This window comes from Diadema antillarum, unplaced genomic scaffold, assembly GCF_040938485.1.
Source record: "Diadema antillarum isolate AM-2024a unplaced genomic scaffold, OU_Dant_1.0 seq00000533_RagTag, whole genome shotgun sequence".
Taxonomy (NCBI): Eukaryota; Metazoa; Echinodermata; class Echinoidea; order Diadematoida; family Diadematidae; genus Diadema; species Diadema antillarum.
In genome coordinates, this window is record NW_027271484.1 from 690,254 (window position 1) to 712,723 (window position 22,470).

A 22,470-nucleotide genomic window follows, 5' to 3' on the forward strand; every position below is an offset into this window, starting at 1 on the left:
CATTGCCACGGCTTGCTGTCACAGGAAAAACACATTGATATCACAGTTCTCTGCTCATCACTTGTCCTCCTGCATCTGCCTGTTCAATATGGACAGACAAATGTCAGGGATAGAAGGGAAACCACAGCAGGGAGCAAAGTATATACCAGTTGATTAAAATATTACCTGAACAGGCCCAGGAAACTCCCATTTTAACAAGTGCGCTTATAAGATTACACTTTCAGTGAGGGGAATTCGGCAGTCCTGGTTTTCCTTCACGTGCATCTCCCATTATGACAAAGTCCTTGGGACCAGTATGTGCAACTTCCATTATAATGAAGTGCTTGGGACTGGCAGTTTTCTTTAATTATATCAAAGTTTCATTATAACTGAACAGCAAAGTGTATAAAGATACATGATAATTTGGGGACTTGAATTTTAACTATGTTGTAACAAGAATTTTTATAAAATGGGAGTACACTGTACTGTATTTAGCTTGTCTTTTTTAGTACCTTTACAACTAGATACCGGTCAAAACAAGTTAAATCGGCAGTCCTAGCGACCTCATTTTAACAGGGTTTCCCTGTACATACTTTACAACTCCTAGCATCAGCCTGCAGAATGCAATAGAAATTACAGAGCTCTTTTGACGGAATTTAGTGCATAGGTGCAGATAATGTATTCATTGAACCAAAGTGATTCCTTTATATGGTACATTTTGTATATCAATTAACCAGAGATAGGGAAATTCACAGCATTGCGCGATTTGTGGGGTTTGGTGTTTTTTGTTTCAAAGTCTTTCGTAACAAGTGAAAAAGGGATGGGTCTTGTCTTGTGCTTATTCAGAGCTGTATCTCACATGTTCACCACGCCAATACATTATTATGTGATTATGTTTGTATTGTGTTCCTTGTAGGAAAAAAAGGGGGGAAAAAAGCTGCTGAAAACTTCTTATCCAATAGTGGTAAGCCAATGTAGTCAAATGGGGTCAAATGGGGCCTGAGCTTTTGATCCAAGCAGAATCTTTGTCAGAGGCAAAATGGTTATTTTGCCTCTGACAAAGATTCTGCTAGGATCGAAAGCTCAGGCCCCTTGGATTAATTTTGACTCCATCTATTGTAATCCTTGCGTAAGTCAACAAACATGAGACTGGAGTGAATGTGGACTACTGTAAAAGTGGTTTCTTTCGCGTACAGAAACTTTCGCGGTTTCCATCGGTGCGGACTTTTTCGCGTGTGTTTAAATTCGCGGTTTGTAATAATAGCATTGTAGAAGCTACGAGTTCAAAACATTTTCGCGTGATGTTAAATTCGCGGTTCAACCTCAAAGCGCGAAAATAAAACCACCGCGAAAGAAACCATTTTTACAGTAACATGTTCACATGGAGTTAGTATGACAGTGTAGCTTTAGTCATCTTTAGTTGTATAAACACATGAATACATAATCTTCAAATATTTAAACTCTTATTCACAACAGACAGGTGAAGGGTTAGTTCAGCCTTTAGGTCAGCACAGAAGATCTAATTCTTACCACATTCTTGTCACCATGTCCTCTGATTTTTATCCCAGCAAAAACATGTTGACTTATACGAGGCAAGTAACGTTAATTTATCAATTGGGACCATTAAATTATGTTGAAATTGGCAATTTGGGGACTTCTTCATGTTGACTATACAACAAGTTTTAGCAGATTGAATGAAGAAAAAAATTGGACTGTTTTAGCGTTGTCTTCTGCTATGTTGACTTAAGTGATGTTTACTGTAAATGAATTATGACAATCAAGAACGTAAATATCCCTGTGGACATCCCAGTCAGTTATCATATGATGCATAGTTTAGCCATTTGACTTTGATTTACATGGATTGGTTAATTTCTTTGCCTTTACACAATCATGTGTGAGCATATTGTTTCATATAAGCAATTTGCCAAGTTGACTCAACTGTGTCATGAGCTTGTTCAGCTGTTTGCATAGGTGGATGTATCTTTTACTATTCTAACTTATGTTTTCCCTTCAGAAAATTCAGGGTGGTTTTCCTTTTATTTTTCCTGTCTCCATGTGTCAAAACTGAAATGCCAGCATAAAATTTTGCTTTTTGCATCAAATTTTGTATCATGTATTCTGGTGATGCCATTTGTGATGGGTTTTGTCTTTAGAGAAAGATGCAAATAAACTACTTCAGCAGATGAAGCTGTCATGACTAAAATTGAGTCCAGTGATGTCTTATGTCACAGAATCAAATAAATAGTTTATTTCTCCTCCACCACAGACGAATGACTTTGCATAGGAATGAACATCATGTCATGCTTGGCTACCATGCAATTCCCCAACACCCCTTGCAATTGACCACGCATGATAGAAAACACATGCATGTATCTCACACAGGACGGTCACCACTGTGAATTAATATTCAAAATACAAGGAATTCAATCTTCTTCTTTTTTTTACAAAAACGAATATTACCATTACTTGGAATGATTATCCATATTGTAAATGTATCACAATCTCTTAATTTCTGGGCCATCTACATTGCATGATTTATGTAACTCCTGGAACATCATTGAAGTTATTATGGGCAGGGGGGGGGGGGAATCAGATAACGGAGAGTAGAGCACCAAGACCCTTTTGGCTTGAACGGATGCCACGATCCAGACATCTTCCACTGTGTCGCTGGCCAAGAAATTTGGCTACTCAATGTCATCTCTGAGACCATCAGCACATTAAGAGTGAAATTATTGTTATGCTGCGTCCATGAATCGGCCCATTCACACATCATCAGTGGGCCAAGGCGGAGAGCAATGCAGTGTGATGCAGATCTTTGCAGAGATCGATGTGGAAGGTCATTCAAGGTCGTCATCATATCCATCGTGGTAGTCATCATCATCTATTCATCCAAATATTGAAAAATAGAGGATTGCAAACATGGAATTTATGCTTTATCTTTCACCACTTGTGATAACTGACATTCAACAATGACTTGGTAATTGGCAACAGCATCATGGATTGCTTCCTAATACAGAACTACACTTGCATCTCTTCTTTTGGTGTAATAATAAGTTCAAACGAATGTAAGGCACTTTAATTACAAAACAGCACATAATTGAGATAAATTGAGAATACACTTCTAGCAGAGCCAGTGTAGATGTGTATAACAGTTCGTACACCACCTTACAGTCAGCAATGTAAATTCCTTTCAGTAGACACAGGGAAGTATCATACCGCTGGTTTGAAGTTATTCACACACATTTCATATCTTCCAAGATTTCATGTTTATCTGAAGAATTTGAAATGTTCATTGGGTTGTAGCCAGGATCTGCTTACCAATACAATTGCTTTATCTGTGATGATGCTCGGTGCATTGAAAGTAGGTAGTGCAGTATGGAGTTTAAGAATTTCAACTTGAATGTTGGAAACGAACAGTGAAGATTGAAATGGTAGTCAAGGTAAAGCAAAATCCACCATGTTTATTTCTGCTGGAAATTTCTGAGATTATCACTGAATGATACTTATTCTACCTTCTGTCTGCAAATCTTTCACCCGTCCTGTCACTAAATCCACATTTATGTCGTGGGTTATGTTTCTCTTCATTTTTTTTGTTGTTGAATATTCATCAATACCATTTGGTCAGGCCGAGGCTATTTTTTTTTATAAGTTTTCATTTGGGCTATCTATGGCTTATGTAGGTTGAATTTTCAAAACCCATTTATTGCTAAATTTGAAATCAATTCTATAATTGGTAATGTATTACAGAGGATTAAAGCTTCTGTTTCTCTCTCAAATAACTCTCTGATTTGGTGTGAATTTGATGAATTTAGCCAATTCCGTCTAATCCAGTCCAGTCCAGTGTATGATATCGAGTGCATTTTAATGATAGTAAGCTGATAATTCCTGCAGCAGATTTCCTCTCAGACTTGGTAAGTAATTAAAGGGATGGTATAGTACTGGTGGAGATGAGGATTGGGCTTTCAACTTTTTGCGAGATACCAAGAAACCACTTGTGAAATAGTGCAGAGCATACCATTCTAAGAAGAATTCAAAGTTTGTTTTGAGAAAAATTGGTTTTGGAATTGCCGAGATAACCAAAAACAAATTAAAACAGCAATCATAATGAAAGGTGGGTCCCAGCTTTTATTACAATCACTCTGTTATGGATATCTTGGCCATTTAAAAACCAATTTTCATCAAAAAAACATTGAATTCTTCTTGAAATTACAAGCTCTTTCAAATTTCATAAGAGGTTTCCCATTATTTCACCAAAAAATATTAGAAACCCAAAGTTAGGTCTCAACCAAAACTATATGATCTCTTTAATGCATTAAAAACGAAAGAAACAAGGCCTCTCACAAATTTAAAGGTCAACTCACTCCTGTGCCCTATAAGCTGAGCAGCACTCTGAAGATTATCTTCATCCTCATCATCATAGTACTCATCATCCCCGTCTTCCTCTTGGTTGAGTCCATCCTCTGCTGCATACTCCACTGGCCCAGACTCTACCACCACATCATCAGAGGGGAGGGTAGGTTGAGGGACGGTGAAGGGGTTGGCAGCTTCTTCAGCCTTCTTGGATTCCACTTTGGCTGTTTTCTTTTCTGGCTCCTGAAGAAGCACATGACAAGAAATCCACACCAGGCTGTCAAACTTTGATTTCATTTCAAGTCAATGCACACCAACACTTCCTCACGTTATTAAAAATGTTTCAATTTGGAAAGTGATTGCTATTTAGACATTAACTGAATACACTCAACAAAGCAGTTCCTTAGAAATTATGCACTTGAAACAGAGCATAATACACGGAGGTTGTACACTATATTTCTTGTAACTGGTGTAAAATGCAACAAGTCATTTTTACATTTCATCATGTTGATCATTAAGGAGATTCATATGCATACAATTCCAATGAAACAAGAGCAGACCATGTGCACAATGTGCAAACAAATGATTATTTTGTTGATCATTTCATTCTAACTGTAAATAAGAATGATATGTAACATTGTTATTCAATGCATGACATCTAAGAACTAGAATTCCTAATCATCATCGTCATCATCATCATCATCATCATCATCATCATCATCATCATCTACAGTCAGTTTCTTCTGATGCGGTTGTCATGACACTGTTAATGGTTTTCCATACCTCACTGGCAGCTGGTCTTGAAGGCACTACGGGCTGTCTGCCCCTCTTCAGGCCCCCGAGACCAACGGCCCTTGTGAGAGAGGATCCCTGTCCACCAGACCCCACCCTGAAAGGTGTTCCCATGTTGACAGGGGGTGGGGTCTCTGGTGGTGGTGGTATAGAAGGCCTCTTGGCAGCAGAGGGTTGTGTAAGGTCCCGCAGTACTTCATAGTTGATTTTACTCGAGATTTTCTTCTCAACAATTAACTTCTCAATGGCCTCGCCTGCAGTGTTTGCCTGAATTGGGGCCCTCTTGGGAATTTTCCTTTTCTTTGGGAGGAATAAGAGATACAAATTTCAGTTTCCTCATCAGATTTTGTGGCATGCATGAAATCTGTGAATATTCAGAATCGTCAGATAAGTCGATTTTTTCAGAAAGAATCTTACAAGTCCAAGGCTGTCTGAAGTACTTCAGACCAACAACAATTTTGCAATGCCTGGCACTTATATATTTTAAAAGTTGAACAACAATGAGATAAAAAGTGTCAAGTCCGTATTAGTATTTGAGACGGCCTTAGTCTGATGTGGAGGACAGCACTTCTTAGTAATACTTTGTCAATAAATTGACTTAGATTGTTTTTTTAAATCTAAAAATATCATTGCACTACTTTATTTAGAGTCTTTCAATGCTGATAGGGCACATGAGTATATCAACCTGGTCAATAACTAACAATACTATAACACAATAATGCAGTGTAAATATTGTTATGACATTCAATGAAGTAATACCACAAAATAAGTTGAAATAACAATTGTCATACCTTCTTCGGTTGGTCTGGTTTTAGGCCTTGTTCTTCTCTCTCCTTCTGCAGCCTCTGTTCTCTCTCTGCAAGCATTGGAGAAGAAAATTGTAAAAATGAAATACCCCTGAGCTGTGTGATTTGTCACATTTTTTTCTCTACAGTAATAGCACATGCAATGCATATTATATGACTTCTAAGATCATACCTGATTACTTTAGACATTTTCCATTATGTGGTGACTGCATGATCTCTTCTTTCACATCAGTATCAATGCAACACAATGCATCATTGGTACAATACCTGGAGACGAGACTTCTGGTAAAGTTTAGAATAACACACATATTTGCAATACTAACAGCAAACATGATATGAACAAATGGTATTAACCTGTTGAGGGCAGGCTGATTTCGCTACAACACATATTTCCCATAGACGCCAGCCTGAGCATACTGGGGACTCATCTTCAATGGGTTAATGAGAAATTTTACAATGTCATCAAAGATGACAACAGCGATCATAAACACCATCACCATTACCATCATCATCATCACCACCATCACTACCATCACCACCATCATCATCACCACCACCATCATCATCATCATCATCACCATCATCATCATCATCACCACCATCACCATCATCACCATCATCACCATCACTATCACCACCATCATCATCACTAATGTCATTATCACCATCATCATCACCATCATCACCATCATTATCATCATCATCACCATCATCATCATCATCACCACCATCATCATCATCACCACCATCATCATCATCACCACCATCACCACCATCACCACCATCGTCATCACCACCATCATCATCATCATGACTCACCTTCCAGGTACTTCATGTATTCTCCATTCTCCTTCATCCACAGGTTGGTTTTGATCATCACTTCCTTCTCACTCAGAATAAACTGCACCATAAAAGGTGAAAAAAGAGCATAAATCACTAAAAAGATAAGAGTTAACATCATGATCAACTTCAGTTGACAGAGGTGTTCTCACCACATTTCATGAAATCATGTTTGCACCCCTTGCTTGGCCACACATGTGCCGGGAATACCTGCTACTCACATCATCTGATATCAGTTCCAGTCCTTGACTACATTCCACTTATTGTTTCCAAGTTTCCAATTTTCCTAACATATCGCCAAATAAGTTCAGATATCTTGAACATATCTATTTGTACATGCTTGCTCGTCTTTCATGAATTTGTAATGTATTTCATGTTCAATGAAATAATACTTTTAAATGCAATATATTAAGTAATTGAGTAATGTAGGTGACAGAGTTGATTATACAAACTAGTAGTATGTAGATTCTTCATTTTGTTTCAGCAGACATAAGCTTGTTTTCAATCATTTGGGTTTAAGATCCATAAGTCATTAGAGAAGTATTTGAACAGAAGCTGTGGGAAACTGATGAATTTAAAATCAGCATCAGAGATTGTAGATATGATCCAATAATCAATTCTACTCCTTTGATTGTCCCTGATTGAACAGTGACATTGGAAGAGTTGATATATACACCTTACCACAATAGGACAGAGGAGACATTATTCAAAATATATGAACCTATAAAATCATAACTTGGTACGAACAATTCCAATGAAGCCATGCACTTCCCATATTCATGGTACAGGTCTCGACTTCTGTTATGCATTACACATGTATTAAGCAAAATGTATTTACATGTGAATTAGTTTTCTCATGAGACATACACTTTTGTGTGAATTACTATCAGAAAGTCTCTTACCGCATCAATTTCTCTGTCATCTATTCCTGTCAAGTCAAGCTCCCCATTCTTGTTGTCTGGATCTGAGGAATATCACATCATCAAAAGAGTGTCATAATTCTTATTTTTGTTCTGTTTTTAAATCATTCACGGTCCACTCTTGAATACAAATACCTGATGTTATAGAATGAAATGATGTCATACAAAACTGCCCTTCCTTCTAACATATATCTTGTCTGTGATAATGATGTGAATTATGTTACTTAAATATTTACATTATCAAATATGAAACATGTCAGATCATGAACAATGTGATATATTTCTTTATATATTTCATCTTGTATTAGTCCGCTTTGAGAAGGATTTATTGTGAATTATACAACACCTAGTAAGAATGTAGCTGTCTGATTGGTCAATTGCCCATTACGTGATATTTAGTGAAAAATTCCATCGCACGGTGTGGCTGTCAGCCGTGCAATTTTGTTTGAGCAAAAATGGATAGCGCATAACTGACATCACCCATTTCCATTGACTCCCATGTTAAACTCACGATTGACCCCCAAGTTTTTGTTCCATAACACGGCTCTCTGATGTCACAATTTACAAACATTTGCTACGCGCACTCAACAATTACAAGTGCACTTAAGCGCATACTTTTGTCACTCATTTTTGTAAACAACTTCAACCAATCAGCTTCGCATACGTATGAACACGGTGACTGTGCTGTGCGGTTATTCATTTGTCTTTCACAGAAAATGATTGCCATTTCTGTGCTAAATTCAAGAATCTGTGTAGACCACATCTGTTGATGTTTGAGGTGTTGTATAAAACAAATTGTGTACGGTCTGGCCTTTACTCGTGCAATGGAACAAGATTTCACAAACGGTGAAAGATGAGGCCCACTATTCAACGATGCCAAGCCTTGTTGAATAGAGCGCCTCTACCTATCACCTCGTGCGAAATCTTGTACCATCGCACTCATGACCATTAACTATTTGTATAATAATGCATCTTGGCAAAGTCTAATTATGCACTCACAACACCAGCTCTTACATGTAGTGCTGAATAATACCATGGCTGACCAAATGCAGACTGAACACATAAAGGGGTTTTGAAGAATCCTCAGGGCCTTTATACAAACTGAAGGAACTTATCTATTTTCATAAATTGAAAAGACCACTTACCTAATGTGTTGTAATATGTAACTCTTTTGGCAAATTGAAAACAACACTATTAAAGAAAAACTGGTGTTTTCCTCTGATTTATCTCTTTATAAATTGAAAACGCCACATACCTTATTTGGCATTCTTTCTGAATTAAACTTCTTTGTTTGTTTGTTTTTGTAAGGGTAAAAAAACACCCCTTACCTATTAGAGTACTTGCATTTCATGCACGCTTAATCAATAATGCTCTCCAACTGGCTACGGCTTTGCATAAGGCTTGCTTGACACAGGAACAGCCACAATATACCCAACAATCCGAATCGATTTGATATTGACAGTAGCTGGTGAAATCAATAAATGCAATAGTGTGTCCTCTGACTAGAAGTCCTTAATTCATTTGGGTAATTTTTAAAATCAGTATATAAAACAGTAAAAAACTAGAAATGTCGCTATGGCGACTGATGCCTCCTCCATAATGCATGATTCTCCCAATAGGTGTATAGTACAATGTCTTCACAATGTGTGATGACAGTTTCACATAACTGGCAAAATATTGAAATGACAGGTTTGTCAGAAATATCTTGAATGCTCACTTTCCTTGAACTAGGTTTGCTTTAATTGTCTAAGAGTGCAGGTACACGTATTTGGGGAATTGAAGATTTTTACTTGACTTCTGACCGACCCTTTTATAAGTTTATACATTGAGTAATTTTCAAGGTATGAAGAAAGAGTGTAATTACAGCACAGAATAGTCTTTTTTTTTTGCATTTAAACCGGGCCTTTGACCCTTAACCTTTGACCTTCTGGCTGGAAATTTCCTAGAGAATCACCATTAGGTAATACATGTATATATTAAGTTTTAAAACTAATAATGCAAGCATTGCATATATACTAGCATATGAGGGAAATAGTAAAATTTTGAGGAGTTGACCTTGACCTTTGACCCCCTGACTATTGACCCATGACCCCTAAATTCCCTAGATAATCCTTGCCAATCAGAACATGCATATGTACCAAGTTCCATGAAGATACATTGAACCATTTGCGAGAAAAGTGAAATTGTACCATTTTCACCTAACCTTTGACCTTTTGACTTTTGACCTTATGACATAAAACTCTCTCTGGAGAATCTTTACGCAGTAGTACATGTCTACACTAAGTTTCAAGAAAATACATTGTACCTTCGGGCATTGCATGGATATGGGGGAAAAGTAACATTTTTAGCATTTGACTTTGACCTTTTGACCTTTGACCTCTTGCCAATGTCACTAGAATCTACTCAACTAATTGCCCCATCATACATCATCCTTGGACCAAATTTGGTAAAAGCTGCTTCATCCAGTTTTGAGTCATCACGTAAACAGATAAATTTTAGGATTAGACCTTGATCTTTGACCTTTGACCTCTGTCCGATCTCACTAAAAAACTAATCAAGTAATTGTCTCATCACACATCATCCTCGGACAAAGTTTGGTGAAATTGCTCTATCCAGTCTTGAGTTATCGCGTAAACGGATACAATTTCATGATTTGACCTTGACCTTTGACCCTGGCTTTGGGCCAATTTCGCCCAAAATCTAATCAAGTAATTGCCCCATCATACTTTATACTTGGACCAAGTTTGGTAAAATTCCAGTCAATATTACTCAAGTTATCGTGTAAACAAACGCGGACAGACATACGTACGGACGGACGGACAACCCGAAAACATAATGCCTCCAGCACCACTTCGTGGCGGAGGCATAAAAATAAAGATATGGATTAATCTGTGGCAAAATAGAAGCAAAGAGAATTTATTACTGGCTATGTCAGGTTCTTACTCTTCTCTTCTGGAATGGCAGCCTCCTCAATGATCTTCTCTAGTCCCAGGGACAGGGCGGATGGTCTCATTCCTCCCTCCTTTACTCCATCTTCCCATACCCGCGGTCCAATCAATGTGTCGATCACGTCGGACGATGACTTTAACGATGATGATGCTGACTCAGCATCCATCAACGATTTCCCTTCCTTCTCAACGACACTGTCATTTTCTTCAATTTTTGACGAGGGCTCTGCCGATTTACTAGTCTCTCCGCAAGGCTGCCCTTCTTGCTTGTCTGATTGTCTGTGAGCTGGATTGATCTCTTCATCAATGAGCGTCCTTACACTTTCATTATGCAGCTGATGGACTATGGAAGTTGGGTCATCTGACTTACTCCCATCACCACTGTCCTTCTCCTTGACTTTTTCCTTGCTGTGTTTGAGTGAACTCCCAGCAGCTGGGACATCATCTAAAACACATGGGGCAATGTGATGGTTATGGAACATACCGTTAATTCATACACGGAAACTTTCCAACTTGAAACCTTAATTGATCGAACCTCACATAGGACGCAGATATACTCTCTGGTCTCCAAACCTTACATGATTCTTTTGACTGTTTAAAGCTCTTGCAATACCATGCACGGGTACAGATAAAGAAATCCTACATTTAATGGCTCTTTATATGTGAGATTTTGTGAGGGTTAATCTACCTGTTTTGATATGACATTTTCACAGTTCATTTCATTCATGCCTAACTAACAAGGTAGAAGGAACAGAGTGCATCTATAACACATGGGGCAATATGACACATTATGGAACATACCACTCATTACACAGAAACTTTCCAATCTGAAATATCATTTGATCAAACTTCACATCCCGGTCATGAAACTTTACACGATTCTTTGAACTGTTTGAAGCTCTAGCAATACCATGCAAGAGTACAGAAAAGAAAACCTACACTAAATGACTCTATACATATGAGGAAAAAATAGATACATTTGTTAGAATCATTCATTCTGTTTTGATATAAAATCTTTACGTTCATTTCAGGCATGCCTAGCAAGGATGCAACAGACTACAGATGGTTTTATAATGATTACGCTTCCTTCTTCTTCTTCCATACTTCCTTCCTTTTGAATAGTCCACTTACAGTGGAGGCCCATACCTGATCTGAAGAGATAATGAAACTACAGAGTACTTCACTGAAGAACAAAACCTAGATGCATCTGACAACAGCTTTATTTAGATTCATGATTTTATTAATGATGTGAAATGTGAAATCAACCATAGCACCCACTCATCACTTGCAGTAGAGACTGGGCAAGGTTTTTAACTTTATAGTGACCATGGCAATCCATTGTGTCCCGAAATGGAGCAGATTTCTGACCCATGACTTGTAGTTGGGATCAAGTGCCGATTGCACTGATTAATGAATTTACAATAACAACAGCAGTCTACACAATTATTTGGTAGTCTGTTGTGTGATAAACAACAAGCAACGTCTCTGACTGATATATACTTCTCTTTTTTCTTTTCTTTTTCTAATGCACAAGAAATAGGATTATTCAACAGACTTTGGGGCACATGCCATTTCATGGCCAAATCTAGATAATTAAGAGTGTATGCAGGAAGCCTACCCTTCCTAAAACAAGAAAGTTCTATAATAATAATATCATAGAGAGGTTCTACATCATGCAGTTTATTGACTGCCACATGCACAGCACCCGCATGTTTATGCCTATGATAACTTACTGTACCAGGGTAGTTACCATGACAACACAGCTGCTCACCTGCTATGCCCCGTTTCCGGCTTAGAGCCATTTCTATCTCCTGCTGGACTGTCAAAATCTCTCCTTCAAGCTCTTGCACCTCCTTCTTACTCAATTCCTCCAGCTATATTGCAGGGAGAAGCAGAGACAGAGAGAAAGATGCACAGATATATACACAGATAAATAGGTAGATGGGTAGATAAATAAGTAGATGGGTAGATAAATAGGTCAATGGGTAGATAGATAGACAGATAGAGAGAGAGATAGATAGATACATCCATACATACATAAATTGATGATAGATTAAATGGACAGATAAACAGATACTGTATATGCCAAATATTTTGCGAGGTTTTTATTTTCATGAATTTCGCGAGTCAGGTGCTATTAAAAACATGAGAAAATATTACCTGATCACGACAAGAAATGTGATGTGCACATAAGCATTTCTCTATTCAGTACTGCACTCCACAATCATGAATTTAAGCAAAATTGCCAGGAAGTCCCGATTTGCAAAAATTAGACTCGCTAAATATATGGCGCATATAGTAGATAGAGAAATATATAGATAGATAGAGAGAAAGAAAGATAGTGTAGATAAACAGGCAGAGAGATAGAGAAGATAATGACATCTAGATACAGATAAGTATAGTTTCATATACTCTATCTCACATATCTATCATTGAGGACTGTAAAGAAGAGGCGGAGAGTATGACATTAAACCTTCAGACTAGTTTAGATGTCACTGATAGATATTATGGAATGAGCCTTGTTTCATATCATCAGGAAGTATACACCATATCATTGACTACGGTGATGTATTTGTGACACCTACTTTTGTGCCTGAGTACACATTATAGCCAGTTGCCAGGGGGGCCTAGTTATGATATATGCATTGCTCCAATCCAATTTCATTGTAGTTATTTTTTCATTCAAGGCTGGGATAAAAATAACTTTAGTTTACTATTCCGGTAATCACAACAAAACTTTACTGTTCTCTGCTGTTCTCTAGTTTGCCACTTTGCTTCTGGATTAAAATACATCAAATGGCATTATTTATTATTTTGCTGCCTTTAAGGAAATGGCTTGATATTTTATGTGACAAACACTACAAAAAGAAATGACATCACATGATTCAGTGCCATGGCATTAAAATTTATGAGTGTTTTGTAATTGATGTGTTGCAATTTTGAAGTATTCAAGCAGTGATATGAATGATTAGAAAGTAGGAAATGAAACTGAGAGGCAGTTTGTTTGCTTTTTATTTCAGTTCAAGTTTAGTGTCTGTATCAGAATATGACCTAGTATCAACAAGTATATCAGAGGATATAAACTTCATGGGAACTTCTAGGATTTGCCATTGAGTGCAACTTCCTACATTCAATATGATAAGCAGACAAGGACATGCAACTTTACGAGTCTATTGTTGACATTACAGGTTAACACAAACAAATATGCCCCTTTGCCTGGGGAAATGAAAACTTGGCGAGAGGCAAAACCATAACCACTGCAAAGCATAATATTTTCATACCTAGGCACTTGAGGAGCTACTTTGTAAACTTTGCTCTGCAGGGCAGGGAAAAGATGATGTTGCCTCATCATGCATGAAATTAAAGAGTCATCCTGGCAGCTGTCAATTTAATAGAATTCATTCTTACAATAATAATAATAATAATTATAATGACAACAATAATAATAATAATGATAAATAGCTCCCTTTGAACAGGACGTGCAAATTCAACCTCAAGTACACTTTCTGTATTAGTTGACTGTGGATAGAGCTCCAAATATACATGCTGTGGTCTTCAATGTGACAAAGGGAAAACTATTTCTACTTTAAAGCTAAAGCCAAGCTTTAGTGATCAGAAAAAAAGAATGACAAGAGTTTTTTTAGTTCTTTCATAATCATATGAAAGGAGACATCCTTCAAAATGAGCCAGGTCCAGCATTCTGATGATCAATGATGTTAATTTAACATTCTCCTCAATAAGTAAAAAATGCAAACACAACAAATGTTTTCCACTCTCTCATATTGCCATCCCAATACAGGCAACTCAGTGGCATGTAGAATCTTTAAAACGTTTTTGATTAAGCATGTCAAGGTGATGTAATGTGCAGGGGAATTTGATCATCGGCCATTTGGAACACAGCATATGAAATTGTCCCTGATTCTGTACACTAAACTGATTTAATACCGATGAATTGAATCTTAAATTAAAGTGCAGTTCAGTGATTTCTCTCATACAGTATGTCCCAAAAAAATTACAATCAGATTTTCACATTGACAACACCCAATATGATTAAATTGTCTAAGTGCTACTTCAGGGTCTTAAAATATAACATCTTAGCTCTATTTTGCAGAAAACCCCACTCAATTTGGTTGAGCGGTCACAGAGAAATGAGGATTGCTGAAAAGCATGTCATGAGTCTGATTCTTCCAAGTTTAGCACTTGAATGCTCTTGTGTATGAACACAATAGACAGAACTTGGAGAGAAGAGATTCCTGACACGCTCTACAAAATTCCTCATTTCTCTTCGACCACTGAAGCAAATCGAATGGGGTTTTCTGTAAGATGTGGGCAATGAGTTATAGTTTCATACCCTGAAATTGTATTTGGATTGATTCACTATTTTTAAAGTTATTATTGCGGAGGGTCCCGTTGTAATTTTTTGGGGGACATACGGTATATATCAAAGATGGGTTCTACAAGGGAATGTCAGACTGTCTGCTAGGAAAATACATAGTATGTCTGCTAATCTTGACATGATCTCATAGACGTACAATTCAAAAACATAAAAAATATAAAGACACTTGGTGAGTGGTCTCTATGGTCAACAACTGAAAGGGACTTCAACCGTCAATCCTCCTTTAAGTTTGAATATCTCTTCTGAGAATTCATCTCACAAGTTTCTTATGAAAGTAACAAAATAAAGTAGAGTTAAAGTGCTCTATCTCCATGGAAATGTCTGAAGTGAAAGCAATACCAGAAGGATCATTGGCTCACAATGATATAATCACTCAAGCAATATATTCTTACTGACTGAATAACTTATATTATATATAACATGTATACATATCTGTCATATCAATATCATTCAAAAGGACTTTGCAATTATTTTTCGAGACCTCTGGGTAACTGATTTTGTCTTTAACATTTTCACAGCACAATTTCCTTTCACTACTGCCTATCCCTACCTCATACTGAAACTAAGATACACTCATCTTCCCAACTACAGTCATGTCTGCCCCTAAAAAAGTACTTCCTCTAAAGATCCCGGCACTGGCTTGCACTGAGTGCAGTGACCTCTTCTCACACGGGTGCATCCCTCAAAGCGGGAGATCAAGGCCACAGACAAAAATACTGCCCTCACGTCATATCAACCTGTAAATCCCAGCCACATGGAGTTGACTCCCTGCTGCAGTTTGATTGTGGGCTATTCATTTCGTTTGTATGCGTTCAAAGAGATAATTATGTGTCGCCCCAGATCCAACAATACCCCCAACATCTGCTGCAATCCCAGGGAGGTATATTTACAGATGAATAATTCTTGTTGTGAGGTGGCGAGAGACTTCTGATGAAAAGATCTCTTTGTTACAGTTTTCATTGTTGTCTAATAGGGCTCACAGTTGACAAGATTTCGCTCCATATGACTGACTTCAAACTTCACACTGTAGGCTCTGTACATATGCACAATCATCGCACAAGGCATCTGTTTAAAGGGCAGACTTTCCAACCTTTCTGATTGAAAAAACAGGTATTATTTGGCTCAAAGGCAGGAAAGATAGAGCAGTTCCCATAGGAGTGTGGAGTAAAATCATCAAGGAAAATAGGAAACTGGTCAAAATTCAGATTCTTTTCTCCAAATTCAGAATGGTCGGGAGGTCTGAAAGAGATATGTTACAATATTATGCCTACAAATTCATTGTAAAATGTTAACTTAATCTGCTGAAATGATAACAACGTGCTCACAAAATCAGAAAATCATTTTTGTGCTTGTCTGGTTCCTTGCAATATACATTATTGTACGTACAATTTTGCCTGTATGGTATAGAGTAATTTCAAGGAAACACATTTTCCCCTCTGTATTGAATTTTGGACATGTATGGAGAACTAAATCATGCTACATCTAGTTTGAATATGACCTGACATATGTCTTTGAGTAGAAATTACAAGCACATTTCTTTTCACACTCTAATGCATGTGTGATATACCTGCAGTAATGAGAATAAATAATCATGAAAATGGTATCTTTACTCAAATTAACAAGAACAACAGTGGTGCAATCCACACACGTAAGATGATATTTCCTCAAGGCATTCCTGCAAACTGATTTAACACACTGATCATAAGTCTCTGTATCTTTCACTGTATCAGAGAGGCAGCTCTTTACCAGTAATGCACATGTGTAATCCCATGGAGGAGACAATCTGTTTAAAGGGATGGACATTTTCGGTTGAGATATGGGGCTACAGGTTTCCCATCGTTTTTTTATGATGATTTTCTGAGATAAGGAGAAACCTCTTATGAAACCACAATGAGTTTTTCCTGTGCTTAAAGGGATGGTATAAATGGCTGAGGTGAGAATTTAAGCCTGTAACTTTTTGCAAGATACTTAGAAATGACTTTGTGAAATGTTAAAGAGCATATAATTCTAAGAGGAATGCAAAGTTTATTTGATGAAAATTGATTTTGAAATGGCTGAGATATCCAAAACAAAGCAATCCTAATAAAAGGCGTGACCCACCTACTACTAGGATCGCTTTGTTTTACTTTGTTTCTGGATATCTCAGCCACTTCAAAATCGATTTTCATCAAATAAACTTTGAATTCCTCTAAGAATTGTATGCTCTTTAACATTTCATACAGTCATTTCTAAGTATCTTGCAGGTTACAGGCTGAAATTCTAATCCCTGCCAATACTATATACCATCCCTTTAAGAACAGGAAAAACTCATTGTGGTCTCTGGTGGTGTGTCAGTGACCGTCAGGCTAACTAACCTGAGCCAGTTTGGCCTTTCTCCGCCCTTTGGTGAAGGAGGGCGGGTCTTGCTCTTCTTCCAGATCAATCTTGTGGAACTCATCGATGGTCAGTTTACCGGACGGCGTCTCTTCAAACTCTGTCAATCTGTTTTAAATACCATAGAATTAGACAGAGAGATTCGTCCCACATTGTCTATGTCTGCGATTCGCCCCCACGAGTAAGGCTCACAATTGAGATGGCTATCAATAGAGACAATAATATTACAGCCTGTGCTTTGTTCACATTGCCAATAAAAGACATCGATATATGCTGGGGTGGAGTACAATGCAGACATTGAGAGATTTTGGCTCTTTTTCAAGTTATGGGTAATATTCCCACGAGAACCAATTTAATGCTCATTTATTCATGACCATTGTTCTGATCCAATTCTCCAATTTTCAAATCTATCAAATTGGTTCTATTTCTAATGAATGTCAACAGCACTTATACCTAGTCAATACAGTTGACCCCAAGGTGAACAGACATTTCCTACATGATTAAACATCCCAGTGGCTGATGACTGTCAATGAAACAAATAAAGAACTGAATAACAATGCCCCTGGGAACTAACCAGAATAGTTTTCATGGTCTTTTGAATTTAATAAGATATTGGAATGAACAAAGAATAATGGCTTCTGGCACAATGACAGAATGCCTGATATTACACTATAGAGATGCCCAGTTCTCATCAAAGGTCAGTTATTTAATGGAAGGTTTCATTTGAAATATAGAAATATGATTTCATTTTCAGCAGTTACATATGTGTGCCCATGCCTGAGTTGCTTACCTCTTCCTGAGCGTTGCATCGCACACCTTCACAACTTTAATGACATCTTTCTGTGTCCTGCTGAAGTTATGCAGTCTGGCTGCCACCAGCAGGGCTACAACAACAACAACAACAACACAAAGGAAGTCAACTAAGACTGAGGCATAACAATTTGAAAGAGGTTGATTTTATCATGTCGTTATGTAGTGAAATGATGGTGATATCTAGCAGCAGTGTTGAACGAGATGTAAATGTATGAGATTTAAATGTCCACTCTTCTTTGTTGCCTTACTTAATGCAAGATGCATGGACCTCCTAGAACTTTATACTGAACATGATTTTCATTCAATTCAAATAATCTGCAAAGAATGATGTAGCACTGGAGGACATCCCCTCCCACAAAAGTTAATCATGAAATCAGTCACAAAATTCAGAGGTGGACATTTTCTCATGGATTTATAACAGCAATTAACTTAATTGTAATGGAACAGCAGCATAAATCAGATATAGTGGGTAGGCTACCTATTTACAGAGAGCAAGTTTACACACTCGGCATGACTTTCACATTGTTTGTGATAAGTACGGTAAAACCAGAAGTTTTTGCTTGCATGAAACTTTAGTGCATTTAGTGAGGAGCCAAGATTCGCAAAAGTAAAATACATTTGAAAGTTTTTTGTTTTTGTTTTTGTTTTTTCTTTGTCTACACGATGCATTGAATGCCTGTGGCAGTTGAAGAAAGTTTCATGCCATGCAAAAGGCTGTCGGCTCCAATTTGCGAAAGTTTCATGCCGCTTATGTTTCAGGTTTCACAGTATGTCACCAATCATTACAGCACTGCATTTTCCACCCAATTTAACAACTTAGACCTAATTCACCCCCTGCGCCCTTGGACACATTCTCACCTAGTGCAATTATGCTCATATATCATGGAAATAAAAGGCCATGGGCAGTAAGAGGTGGAATACTAAGCAGCACCAAGCAATCAACAGAGACTCCAACTCTCCTACGTTCCATAGGAGATCTCCCGCTTTGAGGCCGTTTTTTCAAAATCTCCTGCTATCCTGTTTTAATTTGAATTTCTCCCACTCTGGTTGCGTGTCTCCCGCTTGAAATTCAGCCTTTTCCCATCCAACTTTAGTTTGGTCATGTATGTATTCAACAACAACAACAACAACAACAAAGACAAAGACAACACCAAAGAGAATCTACTAGTATAACCTTTTCAATAGGCCCTGGTACCCCTCCCTCTCCCTCTCCCTTTCCCCCCCCCCCCCCAAAAAAAAGGGACATTGTGCTTCATCCTTGTGATTTGTGCTACAGGTACATATTGTGTGCATGTTCAGTCTCCAGTGTGCTAGGGGGTCCAGGCAGGAAAATCTCGGGTATTCATAAGGGCTTTTTACACTTGCAAATTTTGCTTAGTCCCGTACCAACGGTGGGGCTAAGGGGGGGCCTTAGCCCCACCGTTGGTACCGGACTTTCCTTAGCCCACTTTCTGTTTACACTTGTTTTTGCTAAAGTGGGCTAGCCCCACTGATAATCCCGTACTATCTGGCCCTGCAAAATAGCAGGGTTAGCACCGCAATTGCGGTGCCAAGCAAACGAGTGTAAACAGAACGAAAAAATAATCCGGGGCTAAGCGACGGAGACGAAGTCCGACCCCCTACTGACCAATCAGAAACGAGGTAATCAAGTGCTGCCAGTGCGTGCGTGTACTTGTACAGTGCACAGTGTAATCATGAACATTCATGTGGTTTCGAAAGTACGGGGCTAAGAAATACGAGTGTAAAAAGGTCAGTTTTCTCCTTAGCCCAGGACAAGAGCTTAGTACGGGATTTATTGGCGAGTGTAATAAGCTGAAAAAAATTAGTACGGGACTAACGATAGTCCTGGGTCAAGGAAAGTACGGGGTTAAGAAACACAAGTGTAAAAAGGGCTATAGATAACTCGGGCAGGTGCCAATGGGAAAAGTATGTACCGATAGCAAAATCACCTCATCCTCACTTGGGTTACGAGATGCTTGTGGTTGGATTCTCTAAATCAAGGCATTCACAGAATGTTTGGCTATATGCCCTACTACCTACTCAACAAAGACTATTATGAATAGAGAAAATGCAAAAAAAAAATGCTAAAACCTCAAGGTAAATGGCAAACATCAATCTCTACACATTGGTGCGATGGATTACACTGAGTCACTGGCATGTAAGATGTCTGAAACCACATGAACTGCTTAAACTGGGGCCAGTGAGAAGCTACATAAGATACCATATTATAAGCTGATTTCATGAATCAGAAAAGACAAGACAGAAAGGGAGGGTGTATTCAAACCAAACAAACACTTATTGAGGCAGAGAGACACTTGAGTTAGCAGTAAGGAGGACATTTTCTGTGTGGTCCAAAGGTCATTGTGAAATTAGTGTAAGCACCATTAAGCTCTGTAAAGCAGAGAAATGATTAAAATAAGAAAAATATCATGTGATTGTCACACTATACTCTCAAAGCCACATGATGTTATGAAAAGGATGCGCTGCTTTTCTAGTTTTTACTGAGTGAATATAGGGCACTTTTATTCTCCTCAAGTAATGAAAAAAAAAAAACGTAGTGGAAAATAATAAATCATCACAAAACAAGTAACTAAAAGAGATGGATAATAGTTTAGTACAGGGTTCCAGGGTGGTCAACAACTTGAAATTTTAGCATGTTGCAGGGGAAAAAAAGTGATCTTGTGCGTGAAGTACATGTGCGCAAAGCACACATCACGAGGGCGAAGTCCCTTGCGGCTGGGATCCAGGGCGCGCTTAAGGGCCCTGGAAGCTCTAGGGTTCTAGATGCTCTCTGGTGCTATCTTAGCCTTATTTTGAACACTTTGATCACCATGATCACTCGGCAATGCCAGGAGAAAAATCATTAATATATACGAAAAATTATTATGGTTGATTATGACATAAAATTTTAAATTGTTCTTGAAATGTTAATATATCATCCTTACTCCTAATACCTTTTTAATATATTTTTAATATGATATACTCCTCAATGGGGATGCTATGAAAAATGACAAGGACATCTTGAACTTGTACTACAGTACAGTACACTGACTGTTTCAGGGCTGCCAACTCTCACTCATTGAGAGTGAGACTCACTCATTTTGGTCCTTTCTCACTCTAAAACTTTATTTCATTTGTATGCATTTCTATTGATCTCACTCATTTTGACTCCTAAACTATAGCATTGGCCTATGGGAGTCTCACTCTCAACTACAAAGTTTCCAATGTTGGCAGCCCTGCTGTTTCTAATAACTCATTCTGCTGTCCAGAATATGCCATATTTCAACATCCAATGCCAACCGCCCTATTAAGCGTGGTTTTTTTTTTTTTTTTTTAAATCATAGTCCTGGAATAACGGGGTGTCCGGAGAAATCTATGACTGAGAGTGACCACCTGGTTGTGTTCAGGGAGTATGTGATGGGGTGAATGCATGCTGTGTGGTGTGGTAAAAAATGAAATAAAGAGAAAAGAAAAATGAAGAAGAAGAAGAAGAAGAAGAAGAAGAAGAAGAAGAAGAAGAAAAGAGTGCTAATGTGTCTCGTGTTCATGAGGGTGATTGAGGGGAATGTCGCACGTGTTCAAGGATGTCGTGCAAACATTGCAGCGACATGCATAAACCCCTTGTGGACCACCCTGCAGTTCTCTGTTCTGTGTTGGCTTTATTTTTCTTTGATCATAGTTTCAAGTAATGAGAAAATATAATGCAATACTACCATTAGATTAAAACACACACACACACAAAAAAAAAACAAAAACAAAAACAAAAACAAAAACAAAAAACAACCATGATGACGGGAAGTATTGAAGAAAAGGACAAAATGCATATGGAGGCAAGGATGAATATGTTGTGATAATTGTGTGAATTGAAGTGTTTGACCCCAAAAGTACAGCATTTTGATTTCATCCTAACTCATGGCAGTAATTTCTCTCTTCCAACTGACTTAAGGACATGGGCAATTCTCCTTTTGAAATGTCATTTATATTTTAAAACTTCCAACCATGCAATCTGGCAGAGATTTTGTCTAACTTTGTTTTGTACAAAAGCGGGAATGAATGCAGGGTGCATTTCCTTCAAAAGACAGATATCATCCCATTACATGAGGTAAAGCATGTTAATAAAGACGATTTTGGCAATATTTGATAGAACCATGTTTTATTTTGTTTTTTATTCCGTTATCAAAATTGCTTGAAAATTTGAAGAAACTTCACCTTCAGTGCAGATTTTCCCAAAAAGGTTGCTTACAAGACACAAC

General features: G+C 37.9%; 1 protein-coding gene across 1 annotated transcript in view; it reads right to left on the minus strand.

The window, feature by feature from the left end:
- Positions 1 to 2,631: 2,631 nt before the first annotated feature.
- The window catches only part of LOC139734606 (transcription factor IIIB 90 kDa subunit-like), a 55,685-nt gene continuing 35,846 nt past the window's right edge, over positions 2,632 to 22,470 (minus strand). Inside the window, exons 8-17 of the mRNA XM_071645389.1 lie at positions 18,195 to 18,288; positions 17,386 to 17,512; positions 12,407 to 12,509; positions 10,631 to 11,080; positions 7,670 to 7,731; positions 6,747 to 6,828; positions 5,913 to 5,977; positions 5,113 to 5,421; positions 4,341 to 4,572; positions 2,632 to 2,860 (exon numbers count right to left, since the gene is read on the minus strand). Of these exons, the coding sequence (XP_071501490.1) occupies positions 2,817 to 2,860; positions 4,341 to 4,572; positions 5,113 to 5,421; positions 5,913 to 5,977; positions 6,747 to 6,828; positions 7,670 to 7,731; positions 10,631 to 11,080; positions 12,407 to 12,509; positions 17,386 to 17,512; positions 18,195 to 18,288 (1,568 nt within the window). The 3' untranslated portion in view covers positions 2,632 to 2,816. The remainder of the gene's footprint in view (positions 2,861 to 4,340; positions 4,573 to 5,112; positions 5,422 to 5,912; positions 5,978 to 6,746; positions 6,829 to 7,669; positions 7,732 to 10,630; positions 11,081 to 12,406; positions 12,510 to 17,385; positions 17,513 to 18,194; positions 18,289 to 22,470) is intronic.